Source organism: Haliotis rubra, unplaced genomic scaffold (genome assembly GCF_003918875.1).
Source record: "Haliotis rubra isolate DU_JTF1 unplaced genomic scaffold, ASM391887v1 Scf393, whole genome shotgun sequence".
NCBI classification, from domain to species: domain Eukaryota; kingdom Metazoa; phylum Mollusca; class Gastropoda; order Lepetellida; family Haliotidae; genus Haliotis; species Haliotis rubra.
In genome coordinates, this window is record NW_025767072.1 from 952,192 (window position 1) to 965,807 (window position 13,616).

The 13,616-nt window shown below is 41.2% G+C and overlaps 1 protein-coding gene across 1 annotated transcript; it reads left to right on the forward strand.

The window, feature by feature from the left end:
* The first annotated feature begins 232 nt into the window (after positions 1 to 232).
* Positions 233 to 802, forward strand: LOC124286837. Its single transcript, XM_046723279.1, has one exon. It carries the CDS (start codon positions 233 to 235, stop codon positions 800 to 802), a length of 570 nt encoding a protein of 189 aa, XP_046579235.1.
* Positions 803 to 13,616: the final 12,814 nt, after the last annotated feature.

Sequence of the window (13,616 nt, forward strand, 5' to 3'; positions counted from 1 at the left end):
ACGTTCACGTGGAGTTGGTGGATGAGAGATTGGACATGGACATTTACGTGGGGTGGGTGGATGAGAGATTGTCATAGATGTTGACGTGGAGTGGGTGGATGAGAGATTGGATGTGGACGTTGACGTGGAGTGGCTGGATGAGAGACTGGACATGGACGTTGACGTGGAGTGGGTGGATGAGGATGTGGATGGACGTTGACGTTGGATGGATGAGACGTCATAGAGCGTTCACATGGAGTGGGTGGATGAGAGATTGGATGTGGACGTTGACGTGGACGTTTACGTGGAGTGGGTGGATGAGAGATTGGACATGGACGTTCATGGGGAGTGGGTGGATGAGAGACTGGATGTGGATGTTCACATGAAGTGGGTGGAAAGGAGACTGGATGTGGACGTTGACGTGGAGTGGGTGGATGATGGACTATACATGGACGATGAGAGATTTGACATGGACGTTTACGTCGGGTGGGTGGATGAGAGACTGGTCATGGACGTTCAAGTGGAGTGGGTGGATGAGAGACTGGTCATGGACGTTTACGTGGGGTGGGTGGATGAGAGACTGGTCATGGACGTTTACGTGGAGTGGGTGGATGAGAGATTGGACATGGACGTTCATGGGGAGTGGGTGGATGAGAGACTGGATGTGGATGTTCACATGAAGTGGGTGGATAAGAGACTGGATGTGGACGTTGACGTGGAGTGGATGGATGAGAGACTATACATGGACATTGATGTGGAGTGGGTGGATGAGAGACTATACATGGACCACGAGAGATTTGACATGGACGTTTATGTGGGGTAGGTGGATGAGAGACTGTCATAGACGTTCACGTGGAGTGGATGGATGAGAGACTGGATGTGGACATTGACCTGGAGTGGGTGGATGAGAGACTGGATGTGGACATTGACTTGGAGTGGGTGGATGAGAGATTGGACATGGACGTTCACATGGAGTGGGTGGATGAGAGACTGGTCATAGACGTTTACGTGGGGTGGGTGGATGAGAGACTGGACATGGACGTTTACGTGGAGTGGGTGGATGAGAGATTGTACATGGACGTTGACGTGGAGTGGGTGGATGAGAGACTGGTCATAGACGTTTACGTGGGGTGGGTGGATGAGAGACTGGTCATGGACGTTCACGTGGAGAGGGTGGATGAGAGACTGGTCATAGACGTTTACGTGGGGTGGATGGATGAGAGATTGGACATGGATGTTCACGTGGAGAGGGTGGATGAGAGACTGGTCATAGACATTTACGTGGAGTGGGTGGATGGATGAGAGATTGGACATGGACGTTCACGGGGAGTGGGTGGATGAGAGATTGGACATGGACGTTTACCTGGGGTGGGTGGATGAGAGATTGGACATGGACGTTCACGGGGAGTGGGTGGATGAGACTGGATGTGGATGTTCACATGAAGTGGGGGATGAGAGACTGGATGTGGATGTGACGTGGAGTGGGTGGATGAGAGACTGGATGTGGACGTTGACGTGGAGTGGGTGGATGAGAGACTAGACATAGACGTTCACGTCGAGTGGGTGGATGGGAGACTGGACGTGGACGTTCACATGGAGTGGGTGGATGATGAGTGAGTGAGTGAGTGAGTGAATGAGTGTTAGCACCGACAATAAAGGGATGGTTGCATTACCTTGTGTTGTAAGTTTCTACGCTTTCAAAATGAGTGATAGCACCTAGCCAGCATTCACTATATATAGACTAGCCAGTGAGAAAGCAACAACTGTATTTAGTGAGGAAATATAATTTATCAATATTCAGAGATTGTTTTCAGAAGTTGTTTAGTACTTTGAGTGAACCTATTTTCAGAGTAAGCTGAACCTCAGAATCATATCAAAGCAAGACAAAAAGTGTGAGCAAGTCTCACTAATACCCTGACTGTAATGCCCAACTTCAGCTGAACAACAATTACAATTTTATTCTATACAAAAGATCTGTATCAAGCAGAGATGTAGTTTGTGATTCATTTCTTGATGAAGAAAAAATATCAAAATAAAACTTGGCACCGCACCTCTCCTATAGATATGGAGAGTATACCTACTTTAAAAAACATCCATTCAAATGTATCCAATCTGTTGGTTTAACAATTCCCTCGAGATTTATTTAAGTTCAAAATATGTAAACTGACACAACTATATGAGTAGAAAACCGGAATCAAACTTTGCACTTAAGCTTCCCTTTAGACAAAGAAGGTGGTCTCTAAATTTGAAAAAAATCCAAGGTATTTTCAAGTTATTGGTTAACAGAAAATGTCTTAAGATGAACCGACTGTATTCCTCGGTATAACAAAGCAGCCCTGGCCATTCTAGGTCAGGGTATAAACAGATCTTTGTCCTCAGTATTGCCGTAGCTGAGTCTGAGGACATCCCCATACCGGTCACATCTGAAGGTCATTTGACATCAGCCAATCAGAAAGCATATTACTTAAGCCTTAGGGCACTAGAGGTGCTTGACACCAATCACTTCCATGCTTTGAAAAATGCCCTCACAGTTTTCTCTCCCAAAATATGGAAACTGGACAAAATTCTGGAATGCCAATTGATGGTTGAGATTGTACAGCAGTTTAGGCCAGGGAAGGTGTTTTCTGTTTCAAATGGTTTTGTCATAGAAATGAGAGACCATTCCGAGAGTCAGTTTTAATGTCACGACCGATGTCTGGAATGCCTCTAGTTTACTTTTTCAAGGTTGCATGACTGGAAAACACATTCACTTTCCCTATCTGCTAGTAGGTCTCTGATGGGTCAGAGGAAGGACATTCTGACGTGATCTGTAACTGTCCTCAGATCTGTGCAGCGACGAGGCGCACTAAGATCTGATTTTAATGACACTGGTTTTGAGAGCTTTTATGAGAAAGATATAGTGAGCAAGTGTAGATTGACGCCGCTTTTAGCAATATTCCAGCAATATCAATGGGCTTCACACATTGTACCCATGTAGGGAATTGAACCTGGGTCTTCAACAAGACGAGCGAAGGCTATAACCACTGGGCTACCCCACAGCCCAGAGAAAGATGTAAGTATCACAGTTGTTGTCACGTCTGAAAACCTTACCACCTATGATGGACACATGGGAACTGGCCCCGATTTCTCGAAACAAACTGAAGTCTGAGTTTGACTTAAGTTCGAGTTTGTACTCAAATTTGAGAAAACGCAGGAAAATGCATTACCCAAATGAACTGAAATCGGTATTAAACTCAAACATAGTAGACAGTTTGAGTTTGGTGGATAGATTACTTAAGTTGTTTGCGCTTTTATATTTTAAAAATGCAGTTGAGTTAAAATTCAGCTGTTTCAATTTGTCAAACTCAGTTTGAAATTTGAGTAAAAAGTTAAGTTTGTTTCGAGAAATCGGGGCCTGGCCTCCAACTTACTTAGTCTATTATCTTCTGAGCACACATTTTCGATGAATGACCGACTTGTCTCCTTCATTGAGTCAACAAAGAAATTGAATGAAGGGTCAAAGTCATTGTCATCCAGACAGGACTTAAACATGGTGATGTCACTGCAAACGTCATCCATGTTTGTTGTTCTGAGCCGTAGTCCGATAGCCATACAAGTCTCCAGAGCTGCATGTTTGTAGTTGTAGGCGGCTAGAGTGGTTGTCACATTATCGAACACTGCACACTAGACCGGGTTTCAATGAGTTGGAACACTTCTTGGTAGGGTCCACAACCAGGCTGAGATTCCACACAACGCAAGAACTCTTCCCTAAAATGAGAAACCAAATTCTTTATGAATGATGAATACAAAATTGGGATACGAGGACATATGTCATCCAAGTCAGTGAGCCTGACCACCCGATCCTGGTCAGGATCCAGCTGCACAAAATTATCTTAGTGAAATAAATATTGTAACTCTTAAAGAGTGAGTGAATGAGTGAGTTGGGTTTAATGCTGAGGGGGGACACCAGAAATGTTCTCCAAACATTGTACTCATTTGGGGATTTGAACCAAAGCCTTCGGATTGACGAGCCAACTCTTTAACCACTAGGCTATTCCACATCCCCAAATACCAATGAAGAAAAGACTGTTGCAGTTTACAATGCTGTAAATATGATGCATATTTTCCTGCACTGCCCCCATTCTCATGCTGACTTAGGACTCCTTTGTGCAACTGGGGTCAAAACTGCATCATCTGGGGTATAGAGGGAGCTATCAATACAAAGGGGAGACAATCATGGCATCAATGACTTACGAGCACACTGGATCTGTGCAGACGCTGGAGAGGTCAGAAGGACATGGTGGCGGACTGGGGCAGATGCTGCCAGGGTCCAGGTTGTAGCAGCTGCTCATGTTCAGCTTGTCTGTCAAACTTGACAGTGCCGCCTCAACAGTAGTTTCATCACCTCCAGTACAGTTGGAATTCATGCGCAGACAGGTAACAGCTGTCTGTATCTCACTGCAACATTTAACAGACAAATGCAATGTCAAGCATCTATCAAATACCTCTGAAATCTGATCCAATGGCAAATAAGTGTTATAGTTACAGGGAGGTTTTAAATATTAGCTAAAATCTAGAGTGACTGTATTATCCAACACCAGGAATTACAGTGTTCAAAAACACATTTCAAGGACAATTTTGATTCAGGAGATTATACAGGTGAATGTAGACTTCACAATGCAAAGACATTAATTCAAGCAATCCCAACATTTTTCCAACACTATTCCACACTAAATATAGCATCACAATGCTTTACAAATCATTGTGACATCACAGGTATTACACACAAGATGACATCACTAATCCCCATTGAAGCTGACTGGTACACTTCTCACACTCAAGATACATGTGTGGTTGCTATCACATAAAGAAGGCAGAATGGTTTCAGATGACGTATAGAATCTTACCCTCAGGTCTACTGACACAAGTTAATACCAACACTCCATGGGTCTTAAAGCCCCTCAGCCAGCCCAAGTTTTCAATTCTTATCAACAAGTACTGATATCACAAGAAATCCTCTATTCCCACTGGAATGTCCATGGGTATCAGGGAGCTGTGCGAGGTCACAGCGACCTACCTGCAGGATGATGTGCAAGAAGGTCACAGCGACCTACCTGCAGGATGATGTGTGAGAAGATCACAGTGACCTACCTGCAGGATGATGTGTGAGAAGGTCACAACGACCTACCTGCAGGATTATGTGTGAGAAGGTCACAGTGACCTACTTGCAAGATGACGTGTGAGGTCACAGCAACCTACCTGCAGGATGTTGTGTGAGAAGATCACAGTGACCTACCTGCAGGATGAAGTGTGAGAAGGTCACAGCGACCTACTTGCAGGATGATGTGTGAGAAGGTCACAGCGACCTACCTGCAGGATTATGTGTGAAAAGGTCACAGCGACCTACTTGCAGGATGATGTGTAAGAAGGTCACAGCGACCTACCTGCAGGATGATGTGCTGTTATCCAGGAGCAGCTGAGCATCCTGTGCACATGCCTGCACAGCTGTGACGTTGCAGGAGCACATAGCTGTTCTGGCTGCTGCTGCATCTGCAAAACCTGGAACATCAAAGTAGAACACAGATCAGTTTCTGGCAAGGACAACAACTGTTGCTACAAATGCAATTACTTAGTGTGGTCTTTCATACATCACAATTTGGGTAGCTGGTGTATAACAGATCATTTGATTGGATTTATCCATGATTCTAAACTAAGTTCACTTGGCAGAGGAAATGTGAAGAAATATTATTTTGTTCAAAATTGGGATTTGTTTTTGAAAGGTCTTACTTTAATAAATTCAGAGATATGTTAATATCAAATTTCAACATTTCATTCCATGCAATAATTTTAACCAAGCAATAATGAGCAGCTGTACATACAGGGTGCTGCCTGTATCATCAGAAAGCTGCGAGTGTTGATGAACTTCTGAAGTCTGTCCCCAGTGAGGCCTGTAGGGAGGGCCCTGAACAACTTCATGTTGGCTGTCATCATGCTGAATCATCAAACAGACACCCATGATACACGTTGAATCTTCACAGAGGATAATATGATACATATTGAATCATCACGGAGGATAATATAATACATGTTGAATCATCACAGACTCTAATGATACATGTTGAATCATCACAGTGGATAATGATACATGTTGAATCATCACAGAGGATAATATGATACATGTTGAATCATCACAGAGGATAATATGATACATGTTGAATCATCACAGACTCTAATGATACATGTTGAATCATCATGGAGGATAATATGATACATGTTGAATCATCACAGACTCTAATATGATACATGTTGAATCATCACANGTGGATAATGATACATGTTGAATCTTCAGGGGATAATATATCACCCATCAAAAGTTTAGACTCTAATATTACATGTTGAATCATGAGTTCACAGATTAAAATCTGTGAAAATTGGGATTCTTAATACACCAAAATGCATCTGTTCACATGACACGACATTTACATGTTGAATCATCACAGGATAATCTGATAAGGTTTTCATGTTCCCCAAGTTGGTGAATCTCAGATGTAACCATACATATACATAACATATAGTGAGTGCTTTTGAGTCTAAACTTTGATGGGTAGTATATGATACATGCATGTTGAATCTTCACAGAGGATAATTATACATGTTGAATGATCACAGAGGATAATATATTACATGTTGAATCATCACAGGATAATATGATACATGCTGAATCTCAGAGGATAATATGACACATGCTGAATCTCAGAGGATAATATGACACATGTTGAATCTCACAGAGACAAACAGGATTCACACTGAATCATCACACTGTCAAACATTATACACGCTGAATTATCAAAGATGCTTATATGATACATACTGTGATTCTAATATGATACATATTCACATTTATTTTATACATTTATTTTATTTATACTGTATAATCAGATTCAATCTGTATCATATTTTATGTCATATTTTATGTTGTTACTCATTTGTATTTTTGTCAAGCTCTGTGAACCAAAACGAATTCCTTTTAAGGTAATAAAGTATTGTCTGTCTGTCTGTTATCAAAGAGGATAACATGATACACGCTGAATCATCACTGAGACCCACATAGCCAGGGAAGACCTACCTGCACATTGCCTCCTGTGTGAAGAGTCTGCTGGAAAGGAGAGTCTGGAGGCTGAATATCCTGTCTACCTCATCCACAGCCAGGCTGTCACAGTCCACAGGATCGGACGGTTTAGGCGATTTGCTGAAGCAGTTCTGGAAATAAACTTTCCTCACTTCCTCGACACTGGTCGAGACCTTGCTGTAGGTGTCTCCATTGCAGTCAATGGTGTGGTTGGTGACACAGGACAGCGACTGCTTCAGCTTCCTGCAAACAAAACATCAATCGTTGATTTTATGAGTGCTTCTAGCTGAGAGTGATTTCACACCCTAAAGTCCAAGGGCATTAATTGGCAACAGGAATGAAGAAAAATGGCAGGTTACTTGTATGACCAATACTTATGACGAGTAAGTTGTCTTCATCAAGAACATGGAACCATTAGCAGAAAAACAGACATATTCAGTGTAGAATGTTTCTAAATAGAACAACCTTGAGTCTAATTTGCACTTCCTGTTTCACCAGTGTATATTGTACATACTGTCTGCCATAATATCCCTTGAGACTGTTTAGAAGCAGGATGATATTGTTGTAAGTGCCAGTTATAGCATCTGTTTGACACTGACAGCAGTAAGCTATAATTAGAAACAAGTGTATGGGTCATGTGACAGGGAGATGAGGCGATGCGAGCCACGGGCAGTGGTGAGGGAGAGGTCAGCCGAAGCAGAAACCATGCTAGCGTTGTTCAGGCATAGGGCTACACGGTTTTCAACCGTATTACAGCGTAATTGAAAGGTTTTGCATTGTAAATATGAGTTGTAACTGTAATGGGCCTGAATAAAGAAGTGGAACAACGTCCTGCGTTTGTGGAACCTACAATTGTCTTATATCTCCTTTTATAACTCAGATCAGAGAGATATATTTTATATTTTTTTTATTGCCTCAAACATGAATTAAAACCTAAGACTGTGTGAGGGAGTTTAGTTTTACAATACTTTACCAGGGTCTCCAGCGTAACACATGACTGCTTTAATCACTAGGTTAACCCACTAAGCCTGAATGCCTTAAGGCTAAAGATGGTGGAGTTTACAATGCTGTAAATATGCTGCATAGATTCCTGCACTGTCCTCCTCATGCTCATGATTCAAGGCCTTAATGAACTATTCACAAGGTTCAAATGTATACAACAGAACCATGATGTTTACCAAGGCCTGGGTTGGTGTGGTTTAACTGTTCACTGCAGGAACATACCATTTTGGCAGCACATGTATTGACATGGTTTAACTGTCCACTACAGGAACATACCATTTTGGCAGCACATGTATTGACATGGTTTAACTGTTCACTACAGGAACATACCATTTTGGCAGCACATGTATTGACATGGTTTAACTGTCCACTACAGGAACATACCATTTTGGCAGCACATGTATTGACATGGTTTAACTGTCCACTACAGGAACATACCATTTTGGCAGCACATGTATTGACATGGTTTAACGGTTCACTACATTTTGGAACATACCATTTTGGCAGCACATGTATTGACATGGTTTAACTGTCCACTACAGGAACATACCATTTTGGCAGCACATGTATTGACATGGTTTAACTGTTTACTACAGGAACATACCATTTTGGCAGCACATGTATTGACATGGTTTAACTGTTCACTACAGGAACATACCATTTTGGCAGCACATGTATTGACATGGTTTAACTGTTCACTACAGGAACATACCATTTTGGCAGCACATGTATTGACATGGTTTAACTGTTTACTACAGGAACATACCATTTTGGCAGCACATGTATTGACATGGTTTAACTGTTCACTACAGGAACATACCATTTTGGCAGCACATGTACTACATGGTTTAACGGGAACATACCATTTTGGCAGCACATGTATTGACATGGTTTAACTGTTCACTACAGGAACATACCATTTTGGCAGCACATGTATTGACATGGTTTAACATGGTTCACTACAGGAACATACATAGCACATGTATTGACATGGTTTAACTGTCCACTACAGGAACATACCATTTTGGCAGCACATGTATTGACATGGTTTAACGGTTCACTACAGGAACATACCATTTTGGCAGCACATGTATTGCAAAGCACATGTATTGACATGGTTTAACTGTTTACTACCGGAACATACCATTTTGGCAGCACATGTATTGACATGGTTTAACTGTTTACTACCGGAACATACCATTTTGGCAGCACATGGTATTACCGAACATACCATTTTGGCAGCACATGTATTGACATGGTTTAACTGTTCACTACAGGAACATACCATTTTGGCAGCACATGTATTGACATGGTTTAACTTTAATGGTTCACTACAGGAACATACCATTTTGGCAGCACATGTATTGACATGGTTTTAACGGTTCACTACAGGAACATACCATTTTGGCAGCACATGTATTGACATGGTTTAACTGTTCACTACAGGAACATACCATTTTGGCAGCACATGTATTGACATGGTTTAACGGTTCACTACAGGAACATACCATTTTGGCAGCACATGTATTGACATGGTTTAACTGTTCACTACAGGAACATACCATTTTGGCAGCACATGTATTGACATGGTTTAACGGTTCACTACCGGAACATACCATTTTGGCAGCACATGTATTGACATGGTTTAACGGTTCACTACCGGAACATACCATTTTGGCAGCACATGTATTGACATGGTTTAACTGTTTACTACAGGAACATACCATTTTGGCAGCACATCTATTGGCATGGTTTAACAGTTCACTACAGGAACATACCGGTAACCATTTTCGTATCACATGTATTTTCAAGGTTTAACAGTTCACTACATCAACATACCATTTTGAATGCACATGTATTGACATGGTTTAATGGTTCACTACTGGAGTGAGTGAATAGGCTGGTGGGTGGATACGTGTGGTTTTACACCGCTTTTAGCAAAATTCCAGGAATATCACGGCTGGTGAACTGATAATGACAAATTGGATAGAACAGGAACATACTTGCAGACAGCATGGGTGTATCCGTCCTCTGTGATGCTGGTGATAACTGTGGAGGCTTCACTGATACATGATCTGGAGTATTCAATGTTGCATGTTGCCTTAGCACAGACAGAGCTCACTGTCGCTCTCATCTGCACCATCACTGACGTCAATAACTCCACTGTTTCAGGAGAACACAACTGCACCTTGGCTTTGATGTGGAGGAAAGCATCTGTAACAGACCTGAAATAAACAATGTAGTGCGGTGGTACAGAGACAGAGAGGATGTAGTACAAAGCGACACAAATAGGAACTTCCCAATTACATTCAGTTTGAGATATCCACTTCACATGCTTGTCTGAAGGCATAATCCTACTACCGAGAATGTAGAAGCCAAAACACTGATAATGGTGGTGTCCTCAGATCTTGATGCAGAGAGACGTCATATTGAAGTAAACTATCTGGATTTAATGAAATACAAGCACAATATCGTAAAGATACCTACCAATATTGTACATGGTAGAGAGATGCAGATGTCATACAGACGTGGTACAGAAATAGACATGGTAGAGAGATACAGACATGGTACAGACATGATACTGAAATAGACATGGTAGAGAGATACAGACATGGTACAGACATGATACACACATGGTACAGACATGATGGTAGAGAGATACATGATACAGACATGAGTACAGACAGAGATGATACAGACATGGTACAGACATGGTAGAGAGATACAGACATGGTACAGACATGATAGAGAGATACAGACATGGTACAGACATGGTACAGACATGATACAGACGTGGCACAGAGATACAGACATGAATCACACATGGTACAAAGATACAGACATGGTACAGCATGGTACAGAGCGGAGACATGTACCTGCAGGACATAGTGGTGAGTTGGCTGCTGGAGGTGGACCTGAAAATCGCCTGTATCTCGGTGCTGATGGTGGCAAAGTCACAAGCAGCATCTGTTGAACCACAGAAACATGCACTGAGGAAGGACCATTGTTCCCATGCTTTGTGATTAAGACTAAATTATTTGTATAATCCTCGCAGAACACAAACATATTTCAGCAACTGTTTTCGTTAGTAGTGTGTTATGATAAGTACCACACATCATCTTTAACTGAAAATAATATCCTCTATTCTGACAGAAAACAGCAGTTTGATACAACCCATGCCAGGTTGTACTCTACCATTTACCTTTACTGCTGGTCTATCGGACTTAAACGTCACTGGCCTCTTTTGCAAAACATGAAAGTACTCTGAGATTGATTTTTTGCAATAGAATTCTTTCTTCTTCAAATCATGCATGTGTGCAACACCTTGGTCTCTCTTGCTGACAAGCACTAATTATTCCTGTTTAATTATTAGTTAACTATTCAAAGTTTATGAACATTGGTGGTATTCGTTGTGTTTTCTGATGTTCGGCACTGCCCTAAGCTGCAAGAGTCCACTTTGGACAAATATCTCACCTGTGCTTACGTTCAGATCTGAAACAGAGAGAAGAAATATTAAACTCACTGACAGTTGTGCCACAGAAACAATTACAAAAAGAAAACAATCTTGCTATTCAATATAGAATATACGTATTGGAAGTGATTGAGTGGCATTTCCATAAACTGACAACATTTAGGCCTCACCCACAAACAGACCACTGTTTCATGATTGCCTGATATTAGAATGGATTTTTGAATCCCTTGTGTTGTGTTATTGTACTGTATGATGGATATAGATGTTCCTCAGAATGGACGTTCCTTGTGTTGTGCTATTGTATGTATGATAGATATCGACATTCCTCAGAATGGACGTTCCTTGTGTTGTGCTATTGTATGTATGATAGATATGGACGTTCCTCAGAATGGATGTTCCTTGTGTTGTGTTATTGTACTGTATGATGGATATAGATGTTCCTCAGAATGGACGTTCCTTGTGTTGTGTTATTGTGTTGTATGATAGATATGGACGTTCCTCAGAATGGACGTTTCTTGTGTTGTGTTATTGCAATGTATGATAGATATGGACGTTCCTCAGAATGGACGTTCCTTGTGTTGTGTTATTGTGTTGTATGATAGATATGGACATTCCTCAGAATGGACGTTTCTTGTGTTGTGCTATTGCAATGTATGATGGATATAGATGTTCCTCAGAATGAACGTTTCTTGTGTTGTGCTATTGCAATGTATGATAGATATCGACATTCCTCAGAATGGACGTTCCTTGTGTTGTGTTATTGTATGTATCATAGATATGGACATTCCTCAGAATGGATGTTCCTTGTGTTGTGTTATTGTGTTGTATGATAGATATGGACATTCCTCAGAATGGACGTTCCTTGTGTTGTGTTATTGTGTTCTATGATAGATATGGACGTTCCTCAGAATGGACGTTCCTTGTGTTGTGCTATTGTATGTATGTTAGATATCCACATTCCTCAGAACGGATGTTCCTTGTGTTGTGTTATTGTGTTCTATGATAGATATGGACGTTTCTCAGAATGGATGTTCCTTTTGTTGTGTTATTGTGTTCTATGATAGATATGGACATTCCTCAGAATGGACGTTTCTTGTGTTGTGCTATTGCAATGTATGATAGATATGGACATTCCTCAGAATGGACGTTCCTTGTGTTGTGTTATTGTGTTGTATGATAGATATGGACATTCCTCAGAATGGACGTTTCTTTGTGTTGTGCTATTGTATCTATGATAGATATGGACATTCCTCAGAATGGACGTTTCTTGAGTTGTGCTATTGTATGTATGATAGATATGGACGTTCCTCAGAATGGACGTTCCTTTTGTTGTGTTATTGTGTTCTATGATAGATATGGACATTCATCAGAATGGACGTTCCTTGTGTTGTGTTATTGTGTTGTATGATAGATATGGACATTCCTCAGAATGGATGTTTCTTGTGTTGTGCTATTGTATGTATGATAGATATGGACATTCCTCAGAATGGACGCGTTCTTGTGTTGTGCTATTGTATGTATGATAGATATGGACATTTCCTCAGAATGGACGCTTCTCTTGTGTGCTATTGTGTATGTATGATAGATGGACATTCCTCAGAATGGACGTTCCTTGTGTTGTGCTATTGTATGTATGATAGATGTGGACATTCCTCAGAATGGACGTTCCTTGTGTTGTGTTATTGTGTTGTATGATAGATATGGACATTCCTCAGAATGGACGTTTCTTGTGTTGTGCTATTGTATGTATGATAGATATGGACATTCCTCAGAATGGACGTTCCTTGTGTTGTGCTATTGTATGTATGATAGATATGGACGTTCCTCAGAATGGACGTTCCTTGTGTTGTGCTATTGTATGTATGATAGATATGGACATTCCTCAGAATGGACGTTCCTTGTGTTGTGTTATTGTGTTGTATGATAGATATGGACATTCCTCAGAATGGACGTTTCTTGTGTTGTGCTATTGTATGTATGATAGATATCGACATTCCTCAGAATGGACGTTCCTTGTGTTGTGTTATTGTATGTATGATAGATATGGACATTCCT